The 20,641-nt window shown below is 39.0% G+C and overlaps 1 protein-coding gene across 10 annotated transcripts in view; it reads left to right on the top strand.

The window, feature by feature from the left end:
• APC (APC regulator of WNT signaling pathway) overlaps positions 1-20,641 on the top strand; it is a 131,903-nt gene that overhangs the window by 23,287 nt on the left and 87,975 nt on the right. Inside the window, exon 1 of one of the 10 annotated variants that reach the window (XM_070796621.1) lies at positions 9,780-12,358. The exons of 8 other annotated variants lie outside the window; for them this stretch is intronic. In XM_070796621.1, coding sequence (XP_070652722.1) covers positions 12,284-12,358 — 75 coding nt within the window. In that variant the 5' untranslated portion in view covers positions 9,780-12,283. Of the gene's footprint in view, positions 1-9,779; positions 12,359-20,641 lie in introns of those variants that run through there. One more of the 10 variants, XM_070796620.1, reaches the window with a different exon arrangement.

The raw sequence follows: 20,641 nt of genomic DNA, 5'->3' as shown, positions 1-20,641 counted from the left end.
CACATAGTCAAAGGCTTTGGCATAGTCAATAAAGCAGACATAGATGTTTTTCTGGAACTCTCTTGCTTTTTTGATGATCCAGCGGATGTTGGCAATTTGATCTCTGGTTCCTCTGCCTTTTCTAGAACTAGCTTGAACATCTGGAAGTTCATGGTTCATGTATTGCTGAAGCCTGGCTTGGAGAATTTTGAGTATTACTTTACTAGCATATGAGATGAGTGCAATTGTGCGGTAGTTTGAGCATTCTTTGGCATTGCCTTTCTTAGGGATTGGAATGAAAAGGGACCTTTTCCAGTCCTGTGGCCACTGCTGAGTTTTCCGAATTTGCTGGCATATTGAGTGCAGCACTTTCACAGCATCATCTTTTAGGATTTGAAATAGCTCAACTGGAATTCCATCACCTCCACTAGCTTTGTTTATAGAGATGCTTCCTAAGGCCCACTTGACTTCACATTCCAGGATGTCTGGCTCTAGGTGAGTGATCACACCATGGTGATTTTCTGGGTCGTGAAGGTCTTTTTTGTATGAACATCTTTTTTCTCATGTCTCTACATTGTTCTTTATTGCATCTGTACTGGTCTTACCTAAAGCAGATATTTGCAGTACCATCATTGGATAAATGTCAGCCAAACAAAGCCAAAACAAATTTTGCCATTGTTCTGAACTTTAGGCCAAGGGTCACAGTGCTCTGGGGCTCATCTTCCCCGTATAAGCTCATTCTTCAGAGTGTGTTCCTTCCTTAGGGTTGCAGGCTACCATATGGCATGCAGAGAAAGTGCCAAACGAGTGACAGTGAATCTTGTCTCCTTGTTTTAAAGTCTGCTAATTAATAATTTTAGTTACATCTGCCAAGTCCTTCTTACCATGTAATATAGCATATTCACTACTGTAACACCAGGGCATATTTAGCCTAATACATGTTTAACGTATTTAATATCATATAAGAGCAGTGAAGCAGAATTAACTCAGACAAAGTTAATTTCTGAGTTATTCCATTGTTCTTATTTCTTTTGCCTTTGCTTATATGCCCACCTTCAAGGATTACCTTGATAGTGATGCCTGTGATAGAGATAGTGATAGAGATTTGCCATACTCCCATAAGACAACCCCAAACTGTTTAGTTTTAGTTATTTAACTAAATGAACATAAAAGTGTGGAAATGTCTCTTGCATTTAAAGAGATTTTGTTCTAGATATCTTCCAGAGAAAGCTGTGGTTACCCATTGATAAAAATTCGTGGGTCAAGAGAATTTTTTATGGATTCCAAATTGACATTGTCTAAGCTGTTTGAGATTTTTTGTTTCCACTTATTCTATTATTTAAAAAATGTATTCACTCAATAAATGTTTATTGAGCATCTGCTGCTGCAGAGCTAGGTGCTAGGATGATAATAACTGAACATGTAACTTTTTTGGTAATTAATTTATTTTAATTGGAAGCTAATTACTTGACACTGTTGTAGTGGGTTTTGCTGTACATTGACATGACTCAGCCACGGGTGTACATGTATTCCCCACCCTGAACCCTCCTCCCACTTCCCTCCCCATCCCATCCCTCAGGGTCATCCCAGTGCACAGGCCCTGGGCGCCCTGTCTCGTGCATCGAACCTGGACTGGCAATCTATTTCAGGTATGGTAGTATACATGTTTCAATGCTATTCTCTCAAATCATCCCACCCTGCCCTTCTCCCACAGAGTCCAAAAGTCTGTTCTTTACATCTGTGTCTCTTTCGCTGTCTCACCTATAGGGTCATCGTTACCATGTTTCTAAATTCCATATATATGCATTAATATACTGTATTGGTATTTTTCTTTCTGACTAACTTCACTCTGTATAATAGGCTCCAGTTCCATCCACCTCATTAGACCTGATTCAAATGTGTTCTTTTTAATGGCTGGGTAATATTCCATTGTGTATACATACCACAGCTTTCTTATCCATTCATCTGCCGGTGCACATCTAGGTTGCTTCCGTGTCCTGGCTATTGTAAACAGTGCTGCGATGAACACTGGGGTGCACGTGTCTCTTTCAATTCTGGTTTCCTTGGTGTGTATGCCCAGCAGTGGGATTGCTGGGTTGTATGGGAGTTCTATTTCTAGGTTTTTAAGAACTCTCCACACTGTTCTTCGTAGTGGCTGTACTAGTTTGCATTCCCACCAACAGTGAAAGACAGCCTTCAGAGTGGGAGAAAATAATAGCAAACGAAGCAACTCACAAAGAATTAATCTCAAAAATATACAAGCAACTCCTGCAGCTCAATTCCAGAAAAATAAACGACCCAATCAAAAAATGGGCCAAAGAACTAAACAGACATTTCTCCAAAGAAGACATACAGATGGCTAACAAACACATGAAAAGATGCTCAACATCACTCATTATCAGAGAAATTCAAATTAAAACCACAATGAGCATACCATCTCACACAGGTCAGAATGGCTGCTATCAAAAAGTCTACAAACAATAAATGCTGGAGAAGGTGTGGAGAAAAGGGAAGCCTCTTACACTGTTGGTGGGAATGCAAACTGAACACGTAACTGTTTATGAAGCATGAGACTCTGAAGGAGAAACAAGCTGCTCTGGGAGATAACACAGTCATCCTTTAGTATCTGTGAGGGATTGGTTCTGGGACCTTGGAGAATATCAAAACCCAGAGATGCTCAAGTCCTTTATATTAATATAAAACAGTATAGTATTTACATATAACATACACCTATCCCTCCCATTATACTTTAAATCGTCTCTAGGTTTCTTATAATACCTTGGCAGTGCTATGTAAGTAGTTGCCAGGCTGCTTGGCAAATCCAAGTTTTGTCTTTTGGAACTTTCCCCAAATCTTTGCTATATATTTTTGATCCATGGCTGGTTGAATCCACAATGGTTAAATGTAGAATCCAAGGATATAGAGCACCTCCTGTACTTAGATCTAGGTGGATGATCTAACATGAAGTGCTTATGAGGATGAAGTAGTTTGACCAACACTGGCTTAGGAGTCAGACTGCCACTTCACTGTGGGTGGACCTGAATTAATGTTGAAATTTCTTTGAGCCTCAGTTTTCTATGTGTGTGAATAGTAATCTTTAATTGCAGTTCCTACGCCCTTTGGCAGTGAAAGTGAGTGAAGTCGCTCAGTCATGTCCGACTCTTTGCGACCCCGTGGACTGTAGCCCACCAGGCTCCTCCGTCCATGGGATTCTCCAGGCAAGAATACTGGAATGGGTTGCCATTTCCTTCTCCAGGGGATCTTCCCGACCCAGGGATAGAACCCAGGTCTCCTGCATTGCAGGCAGATGCTTTAACCTCTGAACCAGCAGGGAAGCCCAAAGCACTACCAATTTTGAATTAATTTGTATTTTCCTTAAGAAAGGCTCCCCCACAATTTATATATGTACCTGGATCTGCCTTTGGCTACCTTAATTTTTTTCTCCTTCAAATGTGATGATTTCAAATTGTGTCCAACTTAGAGGTACTTAACTTTTGAAGGAAAAAATAAAAAAATAATGTGTGTTGGTAGAAATTTTATAAGCTTAAGAAAAATTACGATTTTTATAATTTCTACACCCAGGGAAGACACTTGATATTTTAGTGATCTCTTTTCAGTCTTCTCTGTGCATATACATAGTTCATTAAAAAAAAAGACAAGGCTAGTTGGCTAGTTAGTATCATTTTACAAATTATGTATTTCACTTTAATATGTAATTTTATAATTTATTTTTATAACTAATAAATTTAATTATGATTATTAAATTATATAATTTAATAAGTGTTATAAATATTTATGAGTTAATAATTTGATAATTCTCCATTTTCACTTAATGTCACATGAATTATATAATACAATTGTATCTAATTATCTTCCATGACATAATTTTATTTTTTTCTATGAGATTGACTTTTTATTTAGATTCCTCATATAAGTGATCCCATGCAGTATTTGTTTTTTCTGCCTAGCATATTTCACTGAGCATAACGCCTTCAAGGTCCATCCATGTTGTCCCAAATAAGTAGGGTTTCCTTCATTCTCATGACTGAATAATATTCCTGTGTGTGTGTGTGTGTGTGTGTGTCATCATTTTTATTTATTTACCCATTGATAGACACTTTTCCATATCTTGGTTATTAACAATATGCTGCAGTAAACATGGGAGTGCAGAACTCTGTTCCATACCCTGCTTTCATTTTTGGGGGTACATCCCCAGCAGTAGGGTTGCAGAATCATATGGTAGTTGAATTTTATTTTCTTGAAGAACCTCCATGCTGTTTTCCACAGTGGCTGCACCAGTTTATATCCGCACTAACAGTCCACTAGGGTTTCCTTTCCTCCACATCCTCCTTGGTATTTGTTATTTCAGACTTTTGATGATAGCCATTCGAACAGATGTGAGGTGATACGATTCTGGTTTTGATTTTCATTTCCCTGATGATGAGTGATGTTGAACATCTTTTTATGTATTTGCTGGTCTTGTGGATGTCTTCTTTGGGAAAATGTTTATTCAGTTCCTCTGCCCACTTTTTAATCCAGTTGTTTGGTTTTTTGGCTATTTAGTTGTGGTTTTTTAAATGTAATCAATATTTTGGATATTAACCCATTAGATATATGAGTTAGAAATGTTTTCTTCAGTTTGGTAAGTTGCTTTTTCATTTTGTTGATGGTTTCTGTCTCTGTGTAGAAGCTTTTTAGTTTGATGTTGTTCTACTTGTTTGCTTCTGCTTTTATTGCCTTTGTTTTTTGGTGTCACATAAGAAAGATCATTGCTGAGACTGATATCAAGGAGCTTACACTCTATGTTTTAGGAATTTTACAGTTTCTGGTATTAAATATAAGTTTCTAATCCATTTTTTGTTGATTTTTGTGCACGTTGTAAGATAGGGGTCCAGTTCATTCTTTTACATGCGGCTGTCCGGTTTTCCCAATACCATTTATTGAAGAGACTGTCTTGTCACCATTGTATATGCTTAGATCCTATGTTATAAATTAATTTACCATATTTGCATAGGCTTATTTCTGGGCATTATTGTCTTCCTTGATCTGATGTCTGTTTTTATATTAGTGTCTTTTTTTTTTTTTTTGGAGCATAATTGATTTGCAACTACCATACTGTTTTGATCACTATAGTTTTATAATAAAGTTGGAAATCAGGACATGTGATGCCTCCAGCTTTTTCTTCCCCCCAAGATTCCTTTGGCTATCTTGGGTCTTTTGTGGTTCCATAGACATTTTAGGATTGTTTGTTCTGTTTCTGTAAAAAATGCTATTGGAGGTTTGAAAGGGTTAACGTTGAATCTGTAGATCACTTTGGATAGTATGGACATTTTAACAATGTTAATTTTTCTAATCAGTGAGCTTGGAATATCTTTCCCTTTATTTATGTCTTCAGTTTCTTTCATCACTGACTTATAATTTTCATTGTACAGATCTTTCACTTCCTTGGTTTAAATGTATTCCTATGTATTTTATCCTTTTATATTTGGCATAACTTTAACTATCTTTAAGTGTGCCAAAAGTATAATCAACCTAGCTGTTGTTATCAGTCATTGAGTTTGTTTCTAAAATTTCCTTTGTGGAGACAATACTGAGTATGTTTGAATATTAATATTTGTATCTGATTGTATGTAAGATCATTTCTTTAACTGGACTTACTTCAGTATAACCATTCTATTTTTATGCATTCATTCATTTATTTTTGGTTGTGCTGGGTCTTCATTGCTGCACGTAGGCTTTCTGTGGTTGCAGCCCTCTGGGGCTACTCTGCTGTGTGCAGGGGCTTCTCATTGTGGTGGCTTTTCTTGTTGTGGAGCATGGGCTCCAGGCACACAGGCTTCAGTAGCTGTGGCCTGTGGACTCTAGAACGTGGGCTCAGTAGTTGTAGCGAACGGGTTTCCTCGCTCCGCAGCTTGTGGAATCTTCCCAGACCAGGGATCAACCCACGTCCCCTGCACTGGCAGGCAGATTCTTATTCACGCTGCCACCAGGAAAGTCCAGTATAAGCATTTGAAGGACTTTAAAAAGCTACTGCTTCTTTTTTTTTAATGTATCCTCACTGACCCACAATATTTTAAAATACCGTTTTCTACTTAATAGGGGAAAATTATATTCTTTTGTTTTTATTTCTTTGATTCCTTACTGTAGTGGAACATTTTCTGTATATTAGTCCCTATTGTTTTTCTCATGTTAATTGCTAGTACATGACTAGGAAGCTTTTTGACAGGAAAAAAGAAGTTTGTTTTTTTCCTCTGTAGGCAGATGCATTAGGCTGTATAGCCCTCTGACTTTAAAAACATTTCAAAACAGTCTCCCTATTGTAGTGCAGTAGGAGCTTTGATGGCAGAAGCTGGAGTGACGCACGGTGCTCCGCAGTTCTGACGGTACTCACCTGTGCCTGGACCTCGTCTTCAGAGATTCTGACTTAATGACGTTTTTAAAACTTCTCAAGCTCCTAAAGCGATTTTATTGTGCAGCCACCCAACCTCAGAAACTTAACCCCAAGTAGATGGTTATATTTTACAGTAATATTCATTATTCAGCATTTGCATTACTATTATTCCTTGTGGGATCTGCATTGCATGCCCTTTGGAGATTAATTTCAAATCATTCCTTATACTAATAGGACTTAATAAACAGCATATTATGGTGTACACCATGAGACATTCAAGGTACAATCGGGTGTGGCTCTCCCCTAGAATTCTTACAGTCAGGACTAGGAAAGGGGATGTACACAGAGGCACTAATATGTTTGTACCATAAAAGAGGCAGGAACAATGGAGGGAAGATGAGGGTGGATTGAGTCTGGGTGGAATGGTCGATTATTTCATGGAAATCTATGTTTAAGCTGAACCTTGATTTGGACCGATAGAGCAATTAATAGTCCTTTATGTGTAAAAAGTGTTTCACAGTTTATAAAATTTGTCTATATTTACACATTTGATCCTTATAACAGCTCTGTGAAATAAGCCAAACAATTGTTCTCATTTTACTGATGAAAGAGTAGTCAAGTAGAATCAAGTAGAATAGTTGTGACATCCGGAGTCCATAGAGCTATGAAATGAAAGATTCAGAACTTGAAACCTGATTCTTCAGTCTGTGTACGCTGGAGCCTTCTACTGTACCACATTATAGTAAAGGCAGAAAGTTCTGTATTTAAGGTGAATTTTAGAATTGGCTAAGTGATTAGTTCGGTGGCTCAGACGGTAAAGCGTCTGCCCTACAATGCGGGAGACCTGGGTTCAATCCCTGGGTTGGGAAGATCTGGAGAAGGAAATGGCAACCCACTCTAGTATTCTCGCCTGAAAAATCCCATGGATGGAGGAACCTGGTAGGCTGCAGTCCATGGGGTCGCAAAGAGTCGGACACGACTGAGTGACTTCACTTTAACTTTCAAGTGATTAGTTTGATTGGACTGGTATTAGGATGCACATTTTAGAATAGTTGAAGATAAAGCTTTAGTGCAGTTTAGGCAGAATAATGGCTCCCTAAAGATGTCCACTTCCTAATCCCCAGAACCTGTGAATATGTTGCATTATGTTGCAAAAGGGAATTAAGGTTGAAGATAGAATAAAGTTGCTAAGGAGATACCCTGGATTGTCAGATTGTGGAGGTGGGCCAATGTAAGAACAGTCTTTCAAGTAAGTCCTTGAGAATGTAAAAGAGAAGAGCAAGAGTCAGAGAAAAGGCTAATGACCGTGGAAGCAAAGTGACAGCTGCGACCTGAGAAGAGCGCAGTCCCCCACTGCTAGTTTCGAAGATGCAGGAGAGAGCCCTTGGCCCGGGACTGAAGTTGGTCTCTAGACCCAGGAAAGGGCAAGAGAACACATTCTCCCTAGAGCCTCCTGAAAGAAGTAAAGCCCTGCAGACACCTTGATTTTAGCTCAGTGAGACCAATTTTGGAACTTGCTTTTTGAAGTAACACAGAACACATATATATTATATGAGGACTGTGTGTGTACCTCCCACTTGGTCTATACACCACCTAAACTCCCATTGCCTGTACAGCATTTCAGCTCCTTCTCGTGTCCCATAAAAACTAGAAAAGAGGAGAATTGGTCTTCAGAACCAGTTGGTCTTTGAAATGTGACTGACTTTATTTTCTTCTTATGCTTTTTTGTCATACCCTAACCCAGTACAAATCTAAAGACTGGAAGGTTGTTAAATGAATTTGAGGTTTATTTGATTGCTTAGCCCCTGGAGAACCTATACTAGTACACGCCTTTTCAATACATAATTATTATTTTTAAAGAAAAAAACTTTCATTGATCTCTTTGTAGGCATTAATCTAGTCTATTCTATTTGAGGTCTCCAGTAAAGAGAGTTGAGTATTAACAAAGTGCAGGAGTTGAAATAGCTGAATTCAGAGCACTGGTTTTAACTCATTTTATACTAGCTGATGTTGTTGCCCGTATTCTTGTCAGTTTCTGAAATCACAAGTGTTAAACTGGGCCTAACATGCTCATGTCAAAGTGGAATGCAAAGTTTAAGATACTAAGAATCCTATTATTCCTATTCAGAATAGAATCCTATTCTTTCTATTCTATTTTTTTTTTTTTTTAAGTTACAGAAGGTTCAGAGGGTTTTTCTGTTTTTTTAACGTGAACTATAGTTCACTGGTTTTAACTCATTTTATACTAGCTGATATTGTTGCCCATGGACGGAGGGGCCTGGTGGGCTGCAGTCCATGGGGTTGCTAGGAGTCGGACACGACTGAAGTGATTTAGCATGCATGCATGCATGCATTCGTATTTATAACATTTATTTGAAAAGTGAAAGTGTTGGTCACTCTGCTGCTGCTGCTAAGTCGCTTCAGTCGTGTCCGACTCTGTGCGACCCCATAGACGGCAGCCCATCAGGCTCCCCCGTCCCTGGGATTCTCCAGGCAAGAACACTGGAGTGGGTTGCCATTTCCTTCTCCAATGCATGAAAGTGAAAAGTGAAAGGGAAGTTGCTCAGTCGTGTCCGACTCTTAGCTACCACAGACGGCAGCCCACCAGGCTCCTCCGTCCATGGGATTTCCCAGGTAAGAGTACTGGAGTGGGGTGCCATTGCCTTCTCACTCAGTCGTATCCAACTCTTTGCAACCCCCTGGCAGATTCTTACTATCTGAGCCACCAGGGAAGCCCTCAACATTTACTTATGAATATTTATTAAAAACAGACGAGGTAATCCTGATGAGCACAGATCATTTGAAGTCAGTGACTGTTTATTGGTGTAGTCTTATAATAGCCTTAATATACAACTTATTTCTGTAGTAAATTTTAATCAGAAAATATTTTTAATGCATACAGATACATGTAGCCTGAATATGAAATTTGTAACTTATTTCTGGAGTAAATTTTAATCAAAATATTTTTAATGCATACAGATATATGTAGCCTGAATATAAAATTTGTACATAAATAGGGATGGCAGGAGCTTTATTCTGAGATACATATAAACCTAGTAGCACAAATTTTGGAGAAGGAAATGGCAACCCACTCCAGTACTCTTGCCGGGAGAATCCCAGGGGCGGCGGAGCCTGGTGGGCTGCTGTCTACGGGATCGCACAGAGTCGGACATGACTGAAGCGACTTAGCAGCAGCAGCAGCAGCACAAATTAATGTTTCAGTGACCTCCACTGTTTCCAAATTTGTGCCAATACATTTTGATTGTATATGTTTTTAATTGTAGTTTTAAAAATAACTAAGTATACGGAAACATATACACTACCATGTGTAAAATAGATAGCCAGTGGGAATCTGCTGTATGATTCAGGGAGCTTGGGATGGGATGGGAGGTGGGAGGGAAACTCGAGAGGGAGTATACCTATGTACATATAGGTATACATATGTATACCTGTTGCAGGAAGGGGACCCCTTCCAGGGTCCGAAACTGGGCTCTTGTCTAACACTCGGAAATGAATTGTCTGAGGAGACACGTGTGCTGACAAAGCAAGAGATTTTATTGGAAAAGGGCACCCAGGTGGAGAACAGCGGGGTAAGGGAACCCAGGAGAACTAACTGCTCTGACACGTGGCTTGCAGTCTTGGGTTTTATGGTGATGGGATTAGTTTCCAGGTGGTCTTTTGCCAATCATTCTAATTCAGAGTCTTTCCTGGTGGCGCACGCGTTGCTCAGCCAAGATGGATGCTAGCCAGAGGGATTCTGGGAAGTGGACTGACACGCGGTATCTCCTTTCGGCCTTTCCCGAACTCTTCGGGTTGGTGGTGGCTTATTAGTTTCCTATTCCTTATCAGAATCTCCTGTCATAAAACAACTCATGCAAATGGTTACTATGGTGCCTGGCCAGGGTGGGTGGTTTCAATCAGTGTGATTTCCCCAACATACCTATAGCTGATTCATGTTGATGTATGGCAGAAACCAACACAATATTGTAAAGCAATTATCCTTCAATTAAAAAAATTAATAATTTTTAAAAATAGCTAAATATATTGTTATACAAAATTCAAATCAAACTTTTGTGGAATTGATGAGAAAACTGGTTTGCAAATCTTACTGAAAAAATTCAGTTGAAAACATTGTAAAATGTAAAGTTTTAAGATTGGCTTGTTTTGTGATTTGAATTATATTGATTGATGAATGTATAATGGTCATAGCTTTCTGTAAAATTTTTTCACTTGAATCACTAACTTTTATAACACATGTAATAAAAATTTAGACAAATACTTTGGCTACAAACTGGTGTACTAAATAGTAGCTTGAATCATAGTCAGAGTCAGGAGTTGTTTCTTAGGGTACTAAGAAGTTATTTTAAAAGCTTTTTAAATTCTGTGTTTAGAAGGGTACTTTTTCTTTCCAGAAGCTTTAGACCTTATGAGGAATTATCTGTTCTGAATTTGTCACAAATAGTTGATGACTAAATAAGTCCTAGTCAATGAATCATGCACTTAAAGTAAAGAGAGTCTTGAAAGCCTTTTGTAAAACTAAGTCATCTTGACAAAAGAGATATTTAGGACAGAACCAAGTTGATTAATGTTTCTTTTACTTCAAATATCAAGGGAAGGTGTTTCTAAATATATTTAAACTTTTCATTTGTTATATATATATTTAATTACTAATAATATGTGTTTCATTTGTTCATTCAACAAATATTTAGGGAGTATTTGCTATATAAGCATTATAATACAGAGACAAAAGAAAAAAGTATCCAAAAGCAGAAAGGAAAAGCAGAAATTACTCCATAATCCACCTTCCATGGATAACTGCTGTGAATATCCACTCTATGTATATCTGTGGGCATTTTGCTATTTTTCCATTACTTTTCTAATTTATACCATTTTTATTAAAATGAAATTGCTCCAAATACACTGTTTGATAGCTTGCTCAGTGCTTTTCTTGCTATTAATTTGAAAAATTAAGATCATAATAAGTATATTTCATTTAAAGACCTAACATTAAGTATTCTTTTAAATTTGAAATAGATCATGAAAACTGATTCCCCCCACCCCCCACATTTTAAACCAGATTTTAAATCCAGTTTAAATCCTTGGCAATTTGGATTTTGTCCTTCTAACTAATAAAAAATAATTCACGCTTTACTTGGTTAAAAGTGAAATGTGGAATTTGCATTGAAATATTCAAGTCACAGATTAGTAGTGACTCATAGCATTTACTGTGTCAGGATGTGTTCTGAATACTGCTTCATATATATTTACTCCTATTCAACGTTTCTATTCCCATTTTGTGGGGGAAATTAAGCACTGAGCCTTTAAGTGACTAAAGTCACACAGCTAGTAAATCACAGAAGCAGAAGATTTAATCCAGATTATGTGACTTCATGATTTTGGTCTCAACTACTCTTCTGTACTGCCATCATAGCTTTTCTGGAAACTTGTGTTTTTAATTCATAGTTCCAGTGATTTACCTAGCAAATCGGTGATTTGCAATGTAACATTATTTGTTTTGATACATTTAGTAGAATTCTTTTTCTCTGTGCTGCAAAGCTATAAATATTAGCAAGTATCGAATGAGATGTAATTCGTTACTCACCCACCCACCTCTAGTATCTCGTGCTAATAATTTTTCTGCCCCATGTACCTCCCCCACCCCACTGTTTCTGCTTGTCAGCTTCCGTCGGCTGCAGTGGGTGGCCCGGAGGTAGAGTCCAGGGGCGCTAGGTGCCGGCCTGGGCTCGGAGCCGTGCGGCGGGGAGGGGCCCTTGCTCTGCTGCCCTTTGAGTTCAGAGTGCGAGTCGGAAAGAGGCGCGTGGAGCCGCTGTGTAATCGCTGGATGCGGACCAGGGCGCTCCCGTTCCCGTCGGGGACCTGCCGATTGGCTGCGCGCACGCACACGTGACCGACATGTGGCTGTATTGGCGCAGCCCGCCTGGGTGTCACTGGAGACGGGATGGAGGTGCTGCTGGGCTCGGAAATGGGGTAGGTGCTGGAGCTGCGCTGGCCCAGCTTGCTGCCTGGGTTGAGAGCGGGCGGGGGGGCCGACGGGGAGGCGATTTTTCCTTGCACTGTCTAAAGCCGATGGCCTTACCTTGGCACAGGGTCTGCAGCCACAGGCCAAGCGAAAAGGCAGGGGCGTCTCCCCCCACCTTCCCCCTACTGCAGCACCGGAGATGGATTTCTTGTGCTTCTGATCCTGGGTTTTTGACAGAAGAGGGAGAAGGGGGAGGGGTACGAGTGTTAAGGGGAGACTGGTGAGAGAAAGCTGTTTTTGAAGGTAGAAAGAGGTTTTGTTTTTATAATGCCTGTTGACAGAGTAGAGTGGAATAACAGTATCTAAGGAAACGGGTAGAGGACAACAAAGAATGGAGCATATTCATGGCAGGGGCGAAAGCTGTAGCCCATTGAAAGGCTTCTTTTCCTCCCTGGCCACAGGGACACATGCAGTGGTAGCCAAGAGAGGGGATACAAAGCTGCTGCTGATGGCTGATGTGAACCTTGTGGAAAGGGCAGCTTGGGAGAGGAGGAAGAGGTGGAGGCAGGTACTGCAGAGCTTGAGTGGTGGCTTTGGTTGATTGATGAAATTTTGGTTACCAAAGAGCCTGCCTTTGCAAACGGTCTCAGTGAACTGCCTGTGAATAGGGTGGCAAAAAGATACCAGTGCCTTTGTTACTTTGAAGTCACAACCCTAGTGCCTTTTTGCAAATGACTGCAGCAATGCTTTCTCCCACCCAGGCTGAAATGATAACTGCAGAGGAGTAAGAACCCTTGCAGCAATGCTGCTGGTAGAAGTCTTTTTATAAAAAGCCATAATTTATAATTACAACCTGTATAGAAGAAATTATTTAGATTTTTAAAAGTAGGAAGAATATCTGGCTATGAATGTTTTGACAGTGGAATGTATCAGACACTTTGATTCTATATCACAGAAGAGATGTTCAAATTCTTTGCTTCAGATAAATCCTGTAGGAAATCTTAATAAATTATGTATGAAGCAGTGGATCTTTTCCTTTGTTAACATAGCTTTCTGCTATTAATTAGGTTATTCAAGAGTAAATCACTTTATAATGTAAATTACTTTGGGAAAAATTATTGTGATAAATTTTTTCATAGGCTTAATATTTAAGATCTGTATTAAGTATTTCTATTACTTTTTGGTCACTTTTAGGTATCATTGAATAAAGTCTATAGGCAAATATTTCAAATTAAAGCACCATGATTTTTCTTTTAGATATATTTCTGTCTAGTGAATACTCATAAGGTATACTCTTGATATTGAGTGTTTTCATTGCACTGTTTTTTGTTCCTTTCATTAAATGTCTAAAAACATGTTTTCAGATTGAGTATAGTTTTAAATGCTGTCTTATCTTTATGCATATTTATGGTAGCCAGCTTGTCACACCTCCCTACTCTCTGATCAGAATGGCAGTGGCTTTGTAAAGCACCCCAGGGTCAATGTATCTTAAGTAGTGTTCATTATGTATTAGAAAGTCTTGAAAGAACCTTTTATTTTTGTTTTAGAAATTTTTTTTCAAGATAAGGAATTGAACTTGAATAAAACTAGCCTGGTTTTCACTGATAAATAAGCAATTTTATTCTTTATTTTTAAAACTATTTTTGCTCTAAGAATTATTAATCATGTATATCAGGGTTAATAGTCCTTAGAATCTCTTTTTAAAATCTGATGAAAATTGTACCTAGAATTAATGGTGTTATATTAAATTTTTAAATGAAATGTTTGTTTTTTGTAGTATATCTAAATTTTCTAGAAGATCCTTTGATATATTTTTCCAATAAGTTAAAGAAAAATTTAAGTGAAATTTAATAGCTAATGCCATTCATATCTTTGAACTCTGGTACAGTTTTTGAGAGTTTATGGTTCTTATTTTTATATAAATTATTTTGTTTTACTATTTAAACAGCTCGGTGTAGCGTGATTTTCATTTTAAATGATAAATTATTCCTAATTACGTATATTGTGACTTTATACAAGGTCATGTATTGTATATAAGGACATAAAGAATGTAAGTCTTATGTTTTGTTCTAAGTCTGTAAAACTATTTTATAATGTCGCTTGTTGCATAACATACAAAATAATATGTAACAGAAATTACTTGAAAAGCAGTATAAATCAACAAATCATTCATTGAATGAAAAAGAAATCTCGGTTTTGAGTTTTTAGCTGTGGTGTAAAATACGTGAATTTGTAAAATACGTGGTAGCTAAGCAAGTGGAGATGCAGCAGTTTTCATAATGACATTCATAACATACTTTTTAAAGATCATCTTATTAATCAAATTAATACTTGTGCTAAACAGAATAATATTAGATTGAGATTTTAGGGGGATTAAATAAGAAAGAGCTAAAGTACGAAAAGTTGATTTCTTTTCTTTTATATTTATTATGAAATACCTAATATAAGACTATACTGTTGGCTTTAGTGGTCTTTGAAATTATTGTTAATTAATATGGGTGGCTCAGATGGTAAGGAATCTGCCTGCAATGCAGGAGACCTGGGTTTGATCCCTGGGTTGGAAAAATCCCCTGGAGAAAGAAATGGCTACGCACTCTAGTATTCTTGCCTGAAGAATTCCATGGACAGAGGAGCCTGGCAGGCTACAGTCCACGGGGTTGTGTCAGTGTTGGACACAACTGAGCATCTAACACTTTTACAATTGATATGGTCAGAATTGAGCTATTGAGGAGTTCAGAAGTTAAATATTCCTAAGTATGTCTGTGAAGTGAATCAAAGCTGTTAATTGCGGTCTTTCATGCCTTGCTCTTTCGATTTTTGCCATTTCTCTTATTTTTAAAAGTAATCTCACATAATTTAGCAGTCTTCTTATATTAAATGTTTTCTTTAATTTTGACCTCCCCCGCTTTGTTTTTTTACCAATCTCCGAGTGTAATTTCACCTAGTACACAGGATAGGATAGGGTAATATGATGTAGAGAAGATGACTTGAGGAAGTACATTCACTACGTAGTTGCTGCTGCTGCTGCTGCTGCTGCTAAGTCGCGTCAGTCATGTCCGACTTTGTGCCATCCCAGAGACTGCAGCCCACCAGGCTCCCCTGTTCCTGGGATTCTCCAGGCAAGAACACTGGAGTGGGTTGCCATTTCCTCCTGCAACGCATGAAAGTGAAAAGTAAAAGTGGAGTCGCTCAGTCGTGTCTGACTCTTATCGACCCCACGGACTGCAGCCTACCAGGCTCCGTCCATGGGATTTTCCAGGCAAGAGTACTGGAGTAGGGTGCCATTGCCGTTTCCGACTGCGCAGCTAAGTACCTACTAAATGCCAGACAATATAAAGGTACAAGACATGGAAACTAACCTCCAAGAAACTTACAGTAGAACTATTTGAAATATTATTGCTACTGCATTGAAAACACAGCTTTGGCTACTCCTACAATCTTTAAAGATTTATGTTATCTAAAATGTCTTCTAATGTCAAGGAATGTGGTAGTTTGCTGTTTGAAACACAATGCCTTGTAAAATCTGCTTGGAATAGCAGATAATTCTGAAATTAAATTTCTTTTGAAGTATTAAGTGCCTTGAATGTAAAAGATGAAGTGATTTCTAGATCTTCTAGCTGTAATAGTCAACAATTTGTGGTACTTGGTTTCCATAACGTTAGAAGGAAAGTTACACAGATCATTTCTTGTTTTGGTATAGATGACATCTCACTTGTTAAGTATTAGGTATGTTCTTGAAAATTATTTTTGTAAATCAAATCATGACATCATCAGTCCGACAAGGCAAGCTTGCACCCCTTTATTCCCACTCCCCTTATAGGCACTCATTCACACGTGTTCTTAAATATGCATTAATTCTTGTGAAATGTTCAGCATTTTGTGTCTTTTTTGTAGTTAATGAGGCTTTTTGTTAATTGTGGTAAAATATACATACATAAAATTTACCTGCTCAACCATTTTTAGGTGTATATATAGTTCTGTGGCATTAACTATTGTTGTGAATGTATCACACAATTCATCTCTAGTTCTTTTTAACATTCCCACACTGAAACTCCACTGAGTAAGCACTGATTCTCCATTTCTTCCTCCCCAGTTCCTGGCAACCACCATTCCATTTTCTTTCCCTATGAATTTGACTTCCCTTAGAAACTCGTATAAGATAAGTCTTCAGGGTTCATCTATGTTGTCGTATCTGTCAGAATTTCCACCTTTTTTGAGGCTGAATAATATTCCAGTGACACCACCCTTATGGCAGAAAGTGAAGAGGAACTCAAAAGCCTCTTGATGAAAGTGAAAGAGGAGAGTGAAAAAGTGGGCTTAAAACTCAACATTCAGAAAATGAAGATCATGACATCCAGTCCCATCACTTCATGGGAAATAGATGGGGAAACAGTGAAAACAGTGTCAGACTTTATTTTGGGGGGCTCCAAAATCACTGCAGATGGTGATTGCAGCCATGAAATTAAAAGACACTTACTCCTTGGAAGGAAATTTATGACCAACCTAGATAGCATATTCAAAAGCAGAGACATTACTTTACCAACAAATGTCCATCTAGTCAAGGCTATGGTTTTTCCAGTGGTCATGTATGGATGTGAGAGTTGGACTGTGAAGAAAGCTGAGCACCAAAGAATTGATGCTTTTGAACTGTGGTGTTGGAGAAGACTCTTGAGAGTCCCTTGGACTGCAAGGACATCCAACCAGTCCATTCTGAAGGAGATCAGTCCTGGGTGTTCTTTGGAAGGACTGATGCTAAAGCTGAAACTCCAATACTTTGGCCACCTCATGTGAAGAGTTGACTCATTGGAAAAGACTCTGATGCTGGGAAGGATTGGGGGCAGGAAGAGAAGGGGATGACAGAGGATGAGCTGGCTGGATGGCATCACCGACTCGATGGACATGAGTTTGGGTGAACTCCAGGAGTTGGTGATGGACAGGGAGGCCTGGCATGCTGCAATTCATGGGGTCGCAAAGAGTTGGACACAACTGAGCGACTGAACTGAACTGAATATTCCAGTGTGTGTATACCACATTTGTTTATCCATTCATTTTTTGATGGACACTTGGGTTGCTTTCATCTTTTGGTTTTATGAATAATGCTGCTCTGAACACGGATGTGGAAATACCTTTTGGTTCCTACTTTTTCTTCTTTGGAGTATTGTACCAAATTTATGTTTTTAATTTGTATAACTTTTTAACATTTTTAACTCAATACTCTTTTTTATTTTCTTAATACTATTTAAAAAATAGTAATCAGTACTATTTAAAAAAATATTTGTTGGGGGGTGCTACCACATGCAACATGGGGCTTCCCCTGGTGGCTCATTGGTAAGGAATCTGCCTGCAATCCAGGAGACGGTGGTTCTGTCCCTGAGTTGGGAAGATTCCCTGGAGGAGAGCATGGCAACCCACTCCACTGTTCTTGCCTGGGAAATCCCATGGACAGAGGAGCCTAGTGGGCTACAGTCCATAGAGTTGCAAAGAGTCGAACACGACTGAAGTCACTTAGCACACGCGCACGCACACAGCATGTGTAATCTTAGTTTCTCTGCCAGGGAGTGAACCTATGTCCCCTGCATTAGAAGCGTGGAGTCTTAACCACTGGACTGCCAGCAAAGTCCCTCCATACTGTTTTTAAGATCTATCTGGTTTGTGGTACTAAGTCTGCTATGTAATGTTCTGTAATATCTGTCAGATGGGAAGGTCCTTAAGGTTTTTTTTTCCAAATCTCTTTTACCACAAACTTTGCTATGGTGTGCATCCTCGTATGGAACTTCTTATTGATTATTTTAGTAACGTATCAGTATATAATAAATTACCCCGAATCTTAGTGACTTAAACAAGAAATCCTTAATACTTCAGAGTTTCTCTGGGGTAGAAATTCAGGAATGTCATAATTGGTTATATGGCTCACAGTCTCTCATAAAGTTAGTTAAGCTGTTAGTCAGGCCTGCAGTCGTCTGGAGGTTTGACTAGACTGGAGGATTCACTTCTAAATGGCTCACTCATAGTCTGTTGCTCCTGACTTTTGGCACAAGGCCTCACTTCTTTGCCATGAGCTGCTCTAAGGGCCTGCCTGAGAGTCTCCATGACACTGCTACTGGCTTCCCCCAGTGATCCCAGAGAGAAAGAGCAGGAAGGAAGCCTTTCACAAGATAGTCTTGAAAGTCATGCTCCATCACTTCTGCCATATTCTCTTCATTAGCAGTGAGTCACTTAGTCTAGACCACACGAGAGGAGATGGATTAAGCTCCAGTGTTTGAAGGTATAAGGCCAAAGAAATTGTGGATGTATTTCAAGATCACTTCATGTCTGGTGAGATTTCACTGGAATTTATCCTTGGAAGAGGGATCACTGGATTATAGGATATTTTTCATATTGTTTTTATAACAAATTATCACAAACTTAGTGTTTAAAACAGCCCAAATTTATTATCTTACAACCTTGGGGATCAGAAGTCTGAAATGGTTTTCATTGGACCAAAATCATGATAGCAGCAGTGCTATGCTTTCTCCAGAGCCTGTTTGGTGCATCCATTTACCTGCTTTTTTCAGCTTCTAGAGTCCAGCTGCATTGCTTGGTTCATGGCCTCTTCTCCATCTTTATGCAAGCAACATAGTAAACCTCTGTCTGACCCTCTGTTTCTGTCTCCACATCTCCTCTGACTCAGACTTTTCTCTTTGCTTCTTATAAGAACCCTTGTGATTACAGCAGGTCTCCCCACATAATTCAGGAAATTTTCCCAATATTAAGAAACTTTTTTGGTTCACATCCACAGAGTCCCCTTAGCCGTGCTTTCCAGGATTAGGACATGGACATGTTTGTGGGACTGCTGTACTGTAGGCATGCACATACAGTTCTTTTTCTTTTTTCAGATGTACACATGCAATTCTGAAGTTTTTTTTTTTTTTTAAGTTTTATTTTTGTGAATGAATGTTACTTTTTTGAGTAAATTCACACCAAATTTGTTTATAGTATGGTATATAATAATGACTAAGATGGTAACCAGATATCCATTGAAGAATATTGAAATATATGTTCCACTAGCTATTTTTAGAGTCTTGGTTTTATTATCATTTGATTTATGCTGGTATATTAGCTACTTCTGACATTGTTTAGAATAGAAGCTGAGAAACATTAAAGCAGTGTGGCTGTACCTTTGAGTCTTGTTACACCATTTCTGTGGGTACTCTATCCGAACCTCATCTTCCTCACACTGTGATGTTACCTAGCCGCAGTGTGGTTCCAGGCCACATTTATGCAATTACCTCCAATTGTCTCAGCAAGGTGTGACTCTCATAAACTCTGTCAGTCTCTTGAACCCAAACTTGCCTTTGAATTGTCAGTTATTTGTATCTTGGGGCTTCCCAGGTGGCTCAGTGGTGAAGAATCCACCTGCCAAGCAGGAGACACAGATTTGATCCTTGGGTCGGGAAGATCTCCTGGAGAAGGAAATGGCAACCCACTCTAGTATTCTTGCCTGGAAATCCCATGGACAGAGGAGCCTGGAAGGCTACAGTTCATGGGACTGCAGAAGAGTTGGACACGACTTAATGACTCAACAACAACAGCAGTTTGTGTGCCTGAGTCTCCTGTGAGTCGGAATCTTGAGACAAGACTTGTGTGAAATACTTGCTTTGTGAAGTGACCCAGGAACAAGAGTAGTGGCTTAGAAGATGTTAAATAGTGAACAGGTACAGCCAGTATGTGTTCTCAAGCTGATCACCAAGACAACTTGAAAGCCAGGACTTGCACAGGAGCGGTGTAAAATTGTTTACCTAAGGAAAAGGATTATACGTACTAGCTCCCATTCCCCTTCAGTCCCAACTCGTGTTCAATCTTACGTAGGCTGTACATGCATGGATGTTGGGGACCCACACTGGGGTGTCACAGAGATCCTGGAACGGAAAGCAAAGGATGCCTGGTGCAGTCAGTGTCCTGTGAGTTTATATCTTCCGTGAGCTGTTTGGTGCAGCAGTGACTGCAGTTAAAATGAGCCACGGGAATGTAAGATGAGACAAGAATGTCTGATTTATTTGTATACGGAACCTGTTTCTCCTTTCTACTGGCATATTATCCATTTGCTAGATCATAAGATACTGAGAATAAGGAACATGTCAGTTTATCTTTTCAGTATTATAGAGCTGCTGTGACAGAGTTCCACATACTCGTGGATTAGAACCACAGAAATGGATTCTCTCACAGGACTGGGGCTGGAAGTACAAAGTCACAGTGTCGGCCAAGTTGAAACCTTCTGGAGACTGTGAGACTCTGTTCCCCGCCTTTCTCCC

This window comes from Bos indicus, chromosome 10, assembly GCF_029378745.1.
Source record: "Bos indicus isolate NIAB-ARS_2022 breed Sahiwal x Tharparkar chromosome 10, NIAB-ARS_B.indTharparkar_mat_pri_1.0, whole genome shotgun sequence".
In the NCBI taxonomy this organism is placed as follows: Eukaryota; Metazoa; Chordata; class Mammalia; order Artiodactyla; family Bovidae; genus Bos; species Bos indicus.
The sequence above is the reverse complement of the archived record's forward strand: the minus strand, read 5'-3'. Positions and strand labels throughout refer to the sequence as shown.